The sequence below is a fragment of the Lacerta agilis genome, chromosome 7 (assembly GCF_009819535.1).
Source record: "Lacerta agilis isolate rLacAgi1 chromosome 7, rLacAgi1.pri, whole genome shotgun sequence".
Taxonomy (NCBI): Eukaryota; Metazoa; Chordata; class Lepidosauria; order Squamata; family Lacertidae; genus Lacerta; species Lacerta agilis.
Genome location: NC_046318.1, coordinates 48,080,637 through 48,096,402, shown reverse-complemented (window position 1 = coordinate 48,096,402; position 15,766 = coordinate 48,080,637). Strand labels below are relative to the sequence as shown.

The 15,766-nt window shown below is 40.3% G+C and overlaps 1 protein-coding gene across 2 annotated transcripts in view; it reads right to left on the bottom strand.

Moving 5' to 3' along the window:
• SNTG1 (syntrophin gamma 1) overlaps window positions 1–15,766 on the bottom strand; it is a 208,556-nt gene that overhangs the window by 7,006 nt on the left and 185,784 nt on the right. For both annotated transcript variants that reach the window (XM_033155183.1, XM_033155182.1), the window contains exons 16-17: window positions 15,023–15,175; window positions 8,003–8,095 (exon numbers count right to left, since the gene is read on the bottom strand). In XM_033155183.1, coding sequence (XP_033011074.1) covers window positions 8,003–8,095; window positions 15,023–15,175 — 246 coding nt within the window. The remainder of the gene's footprint in view (window positions 1–8,002; window positions 8,096–15,022; window positions 15,176–15,766) is intronic.

Sequence of the window (15,766 nt, the reverse complement as noted above, 5' to 3'; positions counted from 1 at the left end):
TGGCAAAGTAGCAGGTTTGTGGGAGTACTTATTCAGGTGCATGCCTCATCATCATGTACACTTGGTACAATAGTGTAGCACCCAAGTTTTTTACAGCTGTCTAGCATTCCGTTCTGGGTGTCAGAATTCCCTCACACAGGTTCACTCAGTTCTTAAAACAACAGTTTAATACTAAATATTAGAACATATTATAATGTAATATACAATGAGACTTTTGGATCAACATAGTGCATTGGGATCTCTGGGCTGGGGAGCTCAAGTTCCTAAATGCAAATTTGTAGCCAAAAGTTATAAAGTTTCCAATAGACAGTATAAGTTTGGCTTTCCAAAAATAACAGGAATTGCTGCTCGGCATCAGATAAATACAAGTTTCAGGGTTTAAAGCCCTCAATGTATTTTTTTTGTTTTTTTTTGTTTTTTCACTTGCTGGTTTTATAATGGTGGACAATTTTATAATTGTTTGTATTGTTGTTCTTTTTTCAGTTTAATTGAAGCCTCCCTGAAAACACAGTTGTGTTTAAGCTGCAGGGTTTACATTTAGCAAACAAACTAGAAGATCCCCCCACACACACATTAATGTGGAAAATACTAATAGAGATAATGCTCTGCAATCCTTATTTCCTCCAGGTCACTATTAACCCCAAAGTGAAGAAGCAGATACTGAGGGTGAGATATTTAACTTGGGTATAAAATTGCTATGCTGAGACAGGCCATCTGGTTCATCATTCTGTCTCTAGCTATGGACAAATGCCTAAGGGAAGCTTACAAGAAGGGCAAGATGGTGACAACTGTGTTAATCTGAAGAAATAAACATCCACTGATAGATCGTTGCAAACTAAGCTACCATTCTGGCCCTAACTGCAATCAATTTCAGTGGTTAAATTAAGTATTTTAACCAGTCATCTCCAGCCTTTCATTTGCTTTACCCCTGCCTCTAAACTACCGATAAACTTCATTCCAGCAATGATATATTGTGCAACTTCCCATTCTCAGATTTTAACAAAAGAACAAAAACGGTTCCAACTAAATGCCTGGGATATATAGGAAAGTCTTGAAAAGACTGTAATGTTGGAACTAGGTGTGGCTCCTTAGAGAGGGATTCCAAAGTCGAAGAGCCACTACAGCTTCTTTGCAGCTGCGTATTATATCTCTGTTCCAAGAAATTTCTTGGATATGGACCTCTACCGAAGATTTTTAGACACAGTAAGATTGCTATAAGAAGACTAAGCTTATTAACCAGGGCTGGGTGGGAATTCTCTGTCCTGTGGGCCTAATTAGGCTCAGTATGAGTCCCAATTTAGACTGCAATGCTGCTTTCTCTAAACCAGGCATAGGCAACCTTCGGCTCTCCAGATGTTTTGGCCTACAACTCCCATGATCCCTAGCTAACAGGACCAGTGGTCAGGGATGATGGGAATTGTAGTCCGAAACATCTGGAGAGCCGAAGGTTGCTGACCCCTGCTCTAAACCATGACCACTTGTCCCACACCTGAAAGTCTCATTTGTTGGTGCACTTTCATTACCCTTCAAAGGGACTTGATGCAAGATCCTATTTGTCCATTTGCAGATGTTGTTTGGGCACAGGACACCTGCACAACATTGTAGCAAGGATCATGGACTTAGAAGGACTATAGTGATGGTGCGGGGGGGGGGGGAGCGGGCAGCTAAAGCAAGGGGAGGAGGTTTACCTGGTGCCTGCCTTCACAACTTTGTGGTGCCCAGCAGAGACCTTGTTTGTTTTCCAAGACCTGCTTTAGCTTCTCAGTTGACCTTCATTTCTATCAAATGATTTCTTGCTGCTTTTATCTAGCTATCATTATTATTTCTGCTATTGCCTGCTGGTTTTTTAAAACAAGGTTTTTTGTTTTTTGTTTTATTCTGTTTACATAAGCTGCCCTGGAAGCTTTTTTGAAAGGAGCGCTACAAATACACATGTTCAGAAGGTCAAAAGTGAGCAAGGGGGAAAAAACACCAAAGCACAAGACCGCTACAAACCATGCGATGGTGGCCATCCTGGCTCCAGCAAACAAAATGTAGCTGCAAGAAAAAGTTAATAAGCACCCTCCCTCTCTAACTTTTCCGTGGTCTTTTGATCATCACAAAACATCTCATTTTCCAGTCCAAATTCCAGGATAATGCAATATTTCAAGAACTGCTTCTCAGCAAAATGAAAACAATGGGAACTATCAATGTGCACTTGATAGGAAACATTATTAATTTGACATTTCATACTACAACTGGCTGAACATATTTTACCCTATGACAGGAAACCCGAACTTCCTACCTAATTTGTTGATTCTCATGGGCCTGGTGTGAAATGGTTTAGCATTAACTGTCTGTGCTCTGGACTTGTGTGCTCCTCATTTCCTCTTCTCGTATGGCTGCAAGGAGGAAATTGGAAACTTTGGTTTCCATTCTGAATTACCCACAGTGTATTGTTACATCCAAACTTTAAACAGAGGTTCATCTGAACCATAATGTAGAGTAGGGGTGGCCAACCTGTAGCTCTGCAGTTGTTGTTGCACTACAACTCCCACCAGATCCAAACACCACAGACAAGGCTGATGGGAGTTGTAGTTCAACAGCATCTGGGGGGCTGCAGGCTTAGGAAAACAAAACAACTTCCTAAACCATGGGTTTGTTGGGATTTGGTTAGTTGAACTCTGATTAGTTAAAAATGGAAGTGAAAAAAACTGCTCTCTTTGTGCCTGCACTAGAGGAAAACAGAGGACAGGGTGGCTAATGAAGCCCAGGCTCATTCCTGCAACACTCAATTATAGTTTTGCATTACATCCAAATGAGGCCGATATAGCTCTTGTTAGAAACATCTGTTCCTCTTGATTTTATTAGAGGATACATCTAATTGGAAAACCTCTAAAAGCATCACATTCTTATTGCTCTTGACATTGTATCATGCAAACACACTGTTCCAAGATGGGCTTAATACATCCTTCCTTGAATTCACTTTTGTTACAAAGCTTTGCTACTTAGCAGAGCTTGGAATTGGCACTCTGGGAAACAGGCAGTGTATCAGCCATCCCATCATGCCAGCTCATTCCGACCAAAATGAAAGCTACCTTCAAGTGTGCCAGGTGCTGGGTTTGGAGTGGTGAAGAATCCTGATTACTTCTTAGGCACTTGCTTTTTTTCCTTGTTTGGCACAAGTGATTTAATTTTAATTGGAAGCTGCAGGGTTAGCTTCATTGCCAGCTAATAATGACCCAATTTCAGAAAACGTGGAAGCTGCTAAAGCCACCAGGCTTTGTGGGTTGAGAAATTTCAAAACCAAGAATATCCCTGTTGGATAACACCAAGGATCTATCGAGTCCAGCATCCTGCTCTAGAAGTGACCAGCCGGATGCTTTCGGGAATTCTACAAATATGTCAAGAAGGCATCCGTCCTCTTGTTTGCCCTAAAACAAATAATATTCTGAGACAAGCTGCCTCTGAATTTGAAGGTACAGTTTAGTTGCCATGGTTAATAGTCATTCATAGCCATATCTTCTGTGAATTAATTTTATTACCCTCTGAAGCCCTCTCTCTTACATCTAGTGGCAGCAACTTCCATTCAGTTAATTATGTGATGTGAAAAGGACTTTCTTTTGTCTGCCTTTTGTGGTAGAGAATCTAGTTTGCCTGCAGAAGGTCATGGATTGAATCTCTGGCAACTCCAGGTAGGGCTGGAGAAGATTTCCTGCCTGAAACCCTGGACAGCCACTGCCAATCAGTGTCAATATTACTAAGCAAAATGGACCAATCGTTGGACTTGATATAAGGTAGCCTTTTATGTTTATAGGGAAGGGCTACAACTCAGTGGTACAGCATCTGGGTTGCATGAAGGTGATCCAAGGTTTAATTGGCTGGATCTCCAGTTAGGAATGAAAATATCCCCCATCAGAAACCCTGGAGATCTGCTGCTTATCAGTGCATTGGTCTGATTTAAAATAAGTCAGCTTCTAGTGTTTCTATTAATAACCACAACTTCCAGTGTTTCAGTCACCTTTTTCATACCAAACATAATTTATGCATAGTTATGCTCAGGCTAAAGGGGCGGGGAGCATTTCATAAATATTTCCAAGTTTGGTGATAGTGGTAATGAAACCCTAACAATACATGCTATACTGCAAAGTCATGATACTGGATTCCAATAAGGACTGTAGGGAGTTGATTGCTCTTTTGGACAGAAAATTACAGTATGGGAACTGAAACAATGACTGAACTACCATCAGTATAATGATAATGACACATTTCCATTTTCTGAACACAAAGTGGTAGGTGATAGTCTTTAACTGACATATGGTACCAGGAAAGAATTGGTGAGGGGTGAACAACTTGATACTTCATCCAGATAAGATGGAAATGCTGTTAAAGGCTCCATTAATTTGAAGATGAGTATCCAATCTCTTCTGGATGAAGATGCTTTTTCTTCCAAGGTATGTACAGCTGGATATGCTCCTGGATTCAGCCTGCACTTTTTAACCAGCTTTGGCTTGTTTGCCTGCTTCAGCCACAGGAATTGATTCTGTCCTCTGTATTCAATCCATAGAAATACAAAGGATGCTTTGTTGTTGTTCAGTCGTTCAGTCGTGTCCAACTCTTCGTGACCCCATGGACCAGAGCACGCCAGGCACCCCTATGGCCAAATTCATGCCAGTCACTTCGAGAACACTGTCCAACCATCTCATCCTCTGTCGTCCCCTTCTCCTTGTGCCCTCCATCCTTCCCAACATCCGGGTCTTTTCCAGGGAGTTTTCTCTTCTCATGAGGTGGCCAAAGTACTGGAGCCTCAACTTCAGGATCTGCCCTTCCAGTGAGCACTCAGGGCTGATTTCTTTAAGGATGGATATGTTTGATCTTTTTGCAGTCCATGGGACTCTCAAGAGTCTCCTCCAGCACCATAATTCATGCTTACTAAAGAATAATTAATTAATTTATGCTTTGTGTAATTTTATGCTTTGTGTAATTTTAATATTTGTATGCTTTGTGTTTACACTTCTTGCTAGCTACTTTAGATGTGGTTTGCTATAGAAAAGTGAAGTAATAATAATCAAGAACTACAAAGTCTTTGAAACCCAAAGGCCATCATCCCAACCCCCCCCCCCCCCAGTTTTTGATGAATGGCAGGAGAGATAAAAGGGTAAGCTGCCGATCTCAAGTTTGAATTATTCAACTTTACTGGCATCAGAAAAGGAAAAGCAGCAGTAGGATTTTGTCTTCACTCATGAATTTCAAAGATAATGAAAAGGCTTTTTGAGTTTCTAAAAAAATAAAATAAAAATACCAGGATAGATTATGATATGCTGTTATGAGTGCTGCTGCCACAAGTAATAAATTGTAAACATCAATAATATTGGGTAGCAGTAGCTTTCTACTGAAAAAATACCACTGCTGTGAGGTAGGAACCTTTACAGTACAAGCTCCCATGTGATCTGGAACCCTGAGCAATTGGTTCCTCCTCTTGTATTATTGTTAGCAGTGAGCAAATTGTCAGAATAAAGCTGTTGAATTCCTATGCTTGTGTCACCAACCTCAAGGAAGCTTCCTAACTGGACCAAAATCTTGGGCTTAATCCCTTTACATGCTTTCTGTGGGCAAGCCTTCTCCTACAATTCATGTGACTGATGACAGCCACCACCTCACCATGTCCTCAAGAAATAGATTCATTCAGTTGAGTCAGAGGTTCTCTCAAAGTTTGGTGAGAAAAGCTCAGAGCTCTCAAAACCCTTCTGGCATTTTTTTGTAGGCCAGATCAGGGACTTTTCAACACCGCTGAGCAGTGATTTGTGAACTGATGTGGATTATACATGCAGAAACATGCACTTTGCTTAGCTGATCAATAAAGGCCATGACTGACCAGAAGTGCAATTTTTGACATGAAAATTGAAGCTGTCAGAAATTTGGCCCAGCTCTTAAAAATAAAAACGCAGTAATGTGCACAAAGAGAATATGAATGGGGGTATGTGATAGGCTCCAAACCAAATTTATTCTTCTGGTCAAGTACATACACTGGGAAAATAATATGCAGTGTTCTTTGAGGAGGCTTGGGGTATATTTTGGCAATGGGGGGGAGAAATCAATGGAAAGGCACCCACTGACTTCAGTGAAGTATAGATCAGGCTTGTGGTAATCATGATAATGTAAAAGCTGATAGTATGTCAGTGGCCTGTCAAAGCAAATTACTTGCTTCAGGTGGGTGAGCAAAATAGGATTTTATAAGGCTAGAGAAAATATTACAAGGACTGAGGCTGAATCTAATGGTTTCTGTCTGGAAGGCAGCTGATATTTCTCTTATTGTGACACTGTTGCAAGCTGGATATGTTGATTAAGATATCTGTGTGTGGTTTCTTCTGTTCTGAAAATATAAATCCGAAGCCATAACTATGTTAATAGTTTTGTTAGTGCAGTTTCCTATCTGATGGATTCTGTCAGAGGAAACGGTGCTGAAAGAGATTTTAGAGGAAAGTAGCACCATGGAAGAAGAAAAACAAACTGTGCTGTTTCTCATGACTCTCATAGAGAAAGTACAATCTTGACATTTGACCAATGTGGATTGTGATTTTTCTATTAACATCTAGATAATAAAACAATCACCCTGATCCAGAGAAAACAATCTGCAAGTAGAAACCTATTTCACTCCATATCATTTGTTGTAAGCGGGAGTAGGAAACAGAAGCTGGCACAGGCACCTTCTTTTGAATGCATTATAGGTTATCAGCACTGTCAGAGCTCTTACTATGGAGGGGGAAACATCAGGAACACAACCAAAACCCCTTTCTCTGCTTCTGGCTCCCTCAATCAGGGTCACGGAATGAAGGGCTATGATTCAAAAGCATATTGTCTGCATGCTAATAGCTTCAGTCCCTTTTCTCGTTTGTGTAAGAAATTTGTAGCTATGGGCAAGTTTGCATGGATTACATTTATAATTGGGCTTGTCAAACTGAGCCCCCCCCCCTTGAGACTGGAAAATTGGCTCAGTTTATTCTGAACCAGTTAAAAGCAAGAATGGACACTGTCATTCTCCCAATGGCATCAATGTGAGTGCAGTGCTTAATGCTGCTCCCCCACACACTTCTCATAAGCACCCAAATCCCCTTGCCCAGTGGCAACACTTTCTGCTCTTGTGGTAACAGTATGAAGGGTTTATATTTCCCCAAGCTCCTGGCATCAGGATTGCTGCTGTGGGAGGGAGGGTGAGGCAAGGAAATATGTCTCCACACATTCCCTGCCACCAGAGCAGCAACACCTGCTACCAGGTAAGAGAGATTAGGTAAAGAAGGAGTTCATCTCTGAACTGAATTAGGGAAAAAAAACTAAACTGGAAAAGAATTCCAGAGATGCAATGCTTCTCTTCAAATGGAATGCCATACTGAATGCCAAAATGATGTTCATGGAGAAGGGGGAGAGAAATGGAAAGGAGATGGAACAAGCAGAAGAGCAGGGGCTGTAGAAAAGGATCAGTTAATGCATTCCATCTCAAGAACATTCTACAGAAATAAGTCCTGCAGAAACTATTTTTAAAAGCATATTGAGAATGTGATAGGATAAAATTATTATTTATTAAATTTCTATACTACCCTTCATCTGAGGATCACAGGGTGCTTTACAATATAAAAACACAAAAATACATACCATAGTAATGAACAAAAACAATACCCCCAAGTTTTAAATGCCATAGACTGTTTAATTAGCCCAAAATCTGGGAGAAGAGGGATGTTTTTGCCTGGCACTTAAAGATATGTAACGAATGTGCCAGGCAAGCCTCCCTGGGAGAGCATTCCACAAGCGGGGATCCACGGCAAAGAAGGCCCGTGCTCATGTTACCACCCACAGGACCTCTCATGGAGAGCCTCAGATAATGATCACAGGGTCCAGGTTGGTTCATATGGGGGGAGGCAAATACAGCATAGCGACAGACTTCAAACAATGGCTCAACTCTCAATTTAAAAGATAATTATTGGAAATGAATAATTAACAGAATGTAAACATCTTCTCATGGCCTTACCTTTGTTGCAGCATCAAAGCATACGAAACCCATGCCAAAGTCTATGGTAAGCCCCATAAGATGACTCTCCAGAACACAGGCATATGTCTTGCACTAGGAAAGGTTGAAAAACACAGCATGTTAGATAGCGCTTCAGTTGAGTACATGTATTATGAAAAATTATAGCTAAGGGAAAATACCTGTTTAGTTACTAATTAGCCCTGGCAAGAACAAAATACACCTTTGCAAATAACACAAACCCTTAGCCATTCAACCAACTGGCTATTTGCATTCCATGAAAGAGAGCTTCTACCTCTACCTACATGGAAAACACACAGGGGCTGGGTGTGCAGTGGCCGAATAGCAGGCAGCAGCGGCAGAAACAGGCAGGGGGTTGTAGGGGTGGTGACAGCAGCAGTGCAACACAACACTTCCCATTTTGCCTCAAGTGGTGAAGCAGGATGTGCCACCCCTGACTATCTGGCTACAATTTAGCATAGTAGGTAAGTAAATACAGTGGTACATTGGTTTAAGAACAGCTTAGTTTATGAACAACTTGGATTAAGAACGCTGCAAACCCAGAAATAGGTATTTTGGTTTGTGAACTTTGCCTTGGAAGCAGAACATGTTTCGCTTCCTGTTGAGTGTGTTCCACTTGTAAATTGAGTCCCCCGCTGCTATGGGAAAGCACACCTTGGTTTAAGAATGATTTGGTTTAAGAACGGACTTCCGGAATGGATTAAGTTCGTAAACCAAGGTACTACTGTATTGGAATTCAACTGTCTTTTGCCAATTCCTCAATGTAAATGAAGTAATAGAGAGTGAAATGCATCACCTCCTAATTTCTGATCACACATGGAATACATCTGCTCACATATGACTGGGGACACATGCACCTTTGGTAAATAAAGAGAGGCACTTTTGTATGCAGCTTTTCCCATTACTTTAATGCAAGATAAACATATTTTATTGGAAGTGGGTATGCAAACAAATATATATAATGACTAGGTATTTGCTGTTGATGCAATGTCTCATCAAAGAAGACAAAGAATAAGCAGACTCTTAGGTTCCTAGAATTGTCCTAGTGGGGCTCTCATGGACTTGGATCTAACCACTTGATGGACCTGCATTTATATATTTTTATGATGTGTATTATAGTTGAACCCCCCCCCCAATTCATTTTCAAATAATTTATGTCAGGAAATGTGTTGATAAGGGCAAATGACCAAACTTCCATTGCCAGCAAGTTGCTAATACAGCACTTCTAACATTTAAGGAAATCAGAAGAACTCCCTTTATTTTTAGTTTCTTATCTCCCCTTATCCCCCACACATGCAGTGTGACATTTTGGTCTGCGTTGATAAAATGAAACTGTTCAACACTGAGTTTCAGTTAACAACAAATTACATTCTCCCACCGAACTCCTTTTTTGATAGTTGACTTCTGGTTCCTAATGCCAAGCTAGCACTGCTCAGCGCATATTAGGTATTTTTCTGATCAAAACATCATTGTCAAGATGCGAAGTGCACAGCAGAGCTTGAAAAGGCCAAGCTACTCATCACAGAAGTGCTTATGAAAGATGCTACCGTTTCACATTAAAGTCAGAGACAAATCTCTTGAAATCCTTCTGAGACTGATGAAAACCCTAGTTTAGAGCTAGAAGAACAATAACTTTTGGACTTTTTATAAAAAAATAAATGTTTAAAAAGAAACTGCCAAGCAGAAATAATTTGATCGCTAATTAAGTTGTCCACTGCAAAGTGATTGCTATCAATTTAAATTCAGATTTCTGTTTGCTGACAACAGCATCCCCCCAAAAAATTCTCTTAAATCATATTCATAACTAACATGATTTCAAGAAACAAGCAAATATCATCAAAACTTAAAGTTGCTCACCTGTAAGTGCAGTCACAGATATGGAAAAACACATGTACAACCCACTGGTGGAACTTTCTAGAAAGCTCTGGAAGACTGGGTATGCTGGATCCCTTCCTCTACACCCCTGCATAGTATCAATTACTGCATAGCCTTTGGGAGAAATGTCCGTGGTGGCAACAATTTGTTTCCTGAGCACTTTCTGCAAGACTTCTGCAAAAAACTTTCACATTTTAATGATGTGAGCCTCTTTGAGGCATGTGAGGCAGTGACTGCAAAGATCAAGAACTTTACTCACACAGTTGCTACACTTTTTGAAGATAGCCCTACTCAGCATCAGGGCAAAATTCGAGGGGAAAAATAAAGGGTGGAAAGGGGGAGCATAGAGCGAGAGATGTCTCTTCCTGCCACTGCTTTTTGCACAACAAGAAAAGGAGGGAGCCTGAAGAGCTGACTCTAGATTCTTAGCCCATACAGAGATCACAACTGAGTTCACAGGGATGAGAGGGGCAAATCCATTGCTGTCAGTCTTCCAAAGCTTCCTAGAAGGTCCCTGTGAACAGCCCAGGCACATTCCCATATTTGGAACAGAATAGAACGCACCAAGAATAACCAGTTAGTTGGGACACTGAGATGGGTATTCAGTGCACTACTTATATGCTATACTTCCACATCTTTAAAAGTGATCATTTTGTAAACCTATGCAGGTTGCAAAGTATGTGTCAGGTCAGGTGTCTAATTCCCTTATCAAACCAAAAGGGTTACTAGAGGCTATGTGCTCTTTGGTACAGCAGTGTTTTGAAGCAAGTGCCATTCAATATGCACTACCTTTGTGTGGTCTTTTGAGATAAGGGACAGCTTTTTCAAGCAATTCTAGGCAGCCCATGTTTAGACGTTGGCAAAGGCATAAAAATCAGACAAACTAAAGTGTGATATCTTCAGTTGCTAAAGGAATTGACCCATCCTAAATAGGTGGCTGAAAAAAGTGGGGAAAGGTAGGATTGAATGGAAGAAGAGTCACAGAAATTTGGCCCATAGCTAGCTGAGGAGACAGGCTTTCTTGATACTGCATTCCTCTCCAGGGCTTTTGGCTTTAGATTATGACTTTATTATCTCCCATGACAACCACAAATATTTGGTGGGAAGCAAGGAAAGGCGGGGCGATGGAATGAAAAGAGCAAGAGTCCATTCTAGAAAAGCTGCTGGCAAATGGATAGTATGAATCATTTCTCAGCTGCCATTGCCACAGCAGTCCTCAAAAAGTACCATTTATAATTCAAACCACTGGGTCAGATTTTCTATATAGCATGATAAACAATTGGATATAGCTCAGATGTTGGAGCCATGTGTTCCACAGGTGAATATGGCATGGCTCAACAAAGTATAAATACCGACATGGAGCTGAAGAACTGATCCATGGGATTTCATTATCTCCTGCCACAACAGGCACTTGTTCTTCCCCTCAAAAGGTAAGGCCCAGGCAGGCACAATATGTGACCCATCAGAGCAGCAAAACAACCAGACCGTAGAACAGTGAAGGTTCTAACCAGAGGGTGGCGAGCGCCAAGTGGGAGGTTTTCCTCTCCCCTTTGCAAGGGCATTTTGCTGCTGGGCAAAGGCATCCCATGCTTATTGGGCGTGGAACGAGGCTTCCTGAGGTGAAACAGCATGTGAGGGACGGCTGCTAGGAATCATTGCTCCCCCCCCCCCCAATATGTAGAAGCACCTGTCATATTCATGTGCAGGGAACTTTGATTCCAAGCCTCTGAATGCAAGATTTCTGGAAAATGTTTATTGTAAGAGAAATAAAATTAAATACTGGGCTTCAAATGATTAGCAAAAACTAGTACATAAAACATCCAGTAAAAGTAATAGGAGAAAATATATGATTTTTGATTTTGTGGGTGAAACAAATCATTCCACAGGGGAAAATAAAAAATGAAGTAGTCAATGGAAAGCCTCATAAGTAGCCATATTTTGACTCAACTGCCTGTTAAGCTCACCAACTTCATGTAAGTTTTATTAATATTTAGTATATTACGTAGTAATATATTTTATGGGCATAAATGTTTAATTTTATTAACTTGCAAAAAAAACCCAATTGCTTCTTTTATATCTTTCAGTTATAAAAATGATTAAAACACAGAGATCGTTGGGCTGGAAACAGAGCCTCATAATTATTTTCAGTCCCCCAGATACCTTACTTAGGGTTTGGATGCTCGTTGGTACACACATCCATAAACGTATCCCTATCTCAAATTTGTGGGCAAAGTAACTTCTTTATGTAAAGGACCGGAGTGGCACCTTGTGTTGAAGAAGTGATGTGGGTTACCGGTACTTTAAAACACAGGTGTGACGAACCTGTGGCCCTCTGGATGATGTCGAACTCTCATAATCCCTGACCATCGGCCATGCTGGCTGTGGCTGATGGGAGCTGCCATTTTCAACACGTGGAGAGTCAAAGGTTCACCACACCTGCTTTAACGTGTGTGGCAGGTAAGCATGAGGAACTACCTTTAGACTGAAGGAAAGTTCTGTTCTAAATGCACTGGCCATCCACCTTAGTGTTCTAATTTAGCAGTTCAATACCTCTGCAAGTGCTAGATTTGCTCCATCAATCACTCCACCTAAAGATCAGTCTTCCCCTCCCCATTCCCCCCAGCTATAAAGCTATGAGTAACAAGCACAACTCATAGCAGGAAATATTGAAAGGTGAAAGATTATAACGGGCTTTGAGCAGCTGTCACAAATTGGTAAAGAGATATTAATGTGCACTACAGGTTAGAGTGGTAAAGGGTCAGTCTCTAGCCTCTCACTCTCTGGCTCCTAATCAGAGGTTTTATTTCACCTGTAGCTTTTCAGCTTACTTTAATTAATCCCCTTAGCTGTGAACTTGGAGAGAATAAATTGAAGAATGCTGCCAAGAGAGCACATAATGTCAAAGTTCGTACAGATCTAATATAAACCGTTAAAACATTACACCTGCCATAAAAAGAGTGAATTATTTGCTTTTGATTATTGATTTCACATGCTGAAAATGATGAAAAAACCCTATTTGGAATGAAAGTTTCCCATATAAGAGGCAACTCAATATTTAATCTACTATGTGCAACAAGTACAGAATCTTAAAACTGGGTCTGTGAATAATTCAGTTGCCCTAGTTCAGGAGCAGAGACTGAAGCATTATGTTCCTCAGACCCCAAAACCTGAAGTATACTTTAGCTTAGTAGGAGATGTTTAAAGTGGGAGAGAATGCAATGGAGGAAAAAGCTCATCCAACCCCATTTCTAAAGCGGAAAAGGCTCAGAGACTCTTGGCTACTAAGTTCATGCCAGAATTCCAGTTTTCGAAAATCAATGTTGGTACAATATCATACATGTAAGTTCGAATTTTTAAAAAGTTCACAAAGGTACAAATTAGGATAAACTAATAGTTGTACATTGTAACTGTTATTTAAACAAAGCTGTAGTGCTACATATCCTACTGATTTGAGTGAGATGAACTATCTGCAAATCCATTACTCAACAAGTACAACACACCACTGCATGAATTTCCTAACAAGATACATTTTCTTTTGTAAAGGTTGCCCCATTAAATTACAGAGAAGCATTCCCTACCCACGAGACACCAGGTGATTTCCCCAGGTTTCTATGTGAAAAAGAAGGAGCTTTGGGACTATTCTGTAAATGTAAAAACTCAAAATAGTAACCAGGTTCTGAGCCTCTGCCAACTGAATCAGTCAGATTGATCTGCCAAATACTTGCTGCATATCAACTTGAAACACATTGTAATTAATTGAAAATGGGCTAAGAGGTTTACAGGGTTAGAGGGGAGAGAAGTTGTTCATCAATCAGTATTGCAAAATCGTAATACTTGCATTAAAAGTGCATTATTTGTGATCTGTGACACTATTTGTGATCCTGGATAAGCTGGGGAGAGGGGAGAAAGCTGACTTACTAGAACAGGAATGGATGTAAACTATACCCATTAATATAAGAGATACCCATCCAAACATCCTATGTATTTCAAAAGGATGAAGTATAAAATAATAATAATAGATGTTCTATTCTTATAAATATTTACAACATAGTGACTCCCAAGTTCTTCTACCACCCTGAAATCATCCGCACTTATAGAATCATAGACTTGTAGGGTTGGAAGGTATTCATCTAGCCCAGGCATGGCCAAACTTGGCCCTCCAGCTGTTTTGGGACTACAATTCCCATCATCCCTGACCACTGGTCCTGTTAGCTAGGGATGATGAGAGTTGTAGTCCCAAAACAGCTGGGGGGCCAAGTTTGGCCATACCTGATCTAGTCCAACCCCTGCAATGCAAGAATCTTTCCCACAGTTGTCCCTGGGTGGACTCAAACCACCAACATTCTGGTTGACAGTATGTTACCAAGTCCTGGTCTCTCCTTTACCATCCCATAAAATTCCAATTTCTCATTGTCCTCTTGAATAAATTCTACCATGAGATCAGAACCACTATGCTGATAGGGACTAGCCCAAGGTCATGCAACAAGCTTCATGGATGATCTGGGCCCAAGTTTCCCAGATTCAAGCTTCTAGCCCTACTATTGGGATGCACTGTACTGCCACACCATTGTTTATCCTTATCTCATTAGTAGATATTTTTCATTTTCAAAGCAAAAGCTAAGAAATTAAGCAAAATAACAGAAGGCTACAACTCAATGCTTCTAGTTTCTGAACTGCCATTTTGGTTTGGCCAAGAACATATCAAACAACCACATCTAATCTCATTTGTACTTTCAGTGTTTGGGTTTCAAAAACTAAAAGTGTATACAGAACCCTATCTTGTTTTGTTTTTAAATGAGATTTTTTTTCCTGTATAGAAACAATTAGTAGTATACCATTAACCCCTTTTCCTATTAAATATCCCAAACTCCCCCCCCCCCAAAGTCTTTGGTAATAACTATCACTATCACCAGTGCTTTTTTGCTTTTTTAGAAAAAAATGTTTAGGGGTTCTCTCATTTTCCTACTCATATTGAAATACTGCCCCTCAATGAGACCAAACTTAGATTCACAAAATGTTTAGGGGTATGCATACCCCTGCGTACCCCCAGAAAAAATCACTGACTATCACATAAAATGTATTGCATAATAATAACCCAAAATGAATTTGACACCACATATTTCTTACCTGTATTCGTTCCACTTCTAAAAAAGTTGCTGATTGGAAGGCCTTTTCCCATAATATGAGGTCACATTCTAATTCCACAGAAAAGTAGAGATCCTCTCCCGTTTCAGACTGGACACCAAAGCAGTGTTTTCGACGATCCAGTAGATCACTGTCCTGATGAAAACCTGGAGTTATATAATCTTGCATACATCAATTAATATTTCTTACAGTACAGACCCACATGTTAGATGCAGAACAAAGTGCCACGTAATTTTTATTCAGCCCACATTAGTCTCAGCATTTAAATGGATTTGAAATAAAAGAATGTTTTAGAGTTTTCACGCCAAGTAGCAGAGTACAGTTTGGCTACAAGGATTCACAGGTGCCAGTGTCCAATCTCTGAATAGTCCCCAAAGTTACCAGTTTTAAAATGCCTCAGAAGTGTGTCATATATTTTGTGTATTCATGCACAGAAATATACACTAACCATTTCTTTACTCTGCTGAAAAACACTAAATTACTTTTTGGCAAGGCTTAGGATAAAGAAAATAAACCAAATGCATTCAAGCAGTTCTCAAATTATTGGACTTTTCTGCTATTCCTTTAGCAGTGAATGTATTTTATCTGTCATAAGGGCTGCCCATTGGAGGTTTTTAGGCTATTTTCCACAAGTGGTGGTGTAATTAGTTTTGTTGCTGTTGTTGTAGTAGTTGCAATTTGCTGGGTCTATAAACTAAATGAAGAAAACTGCACTGAGTGGCATGC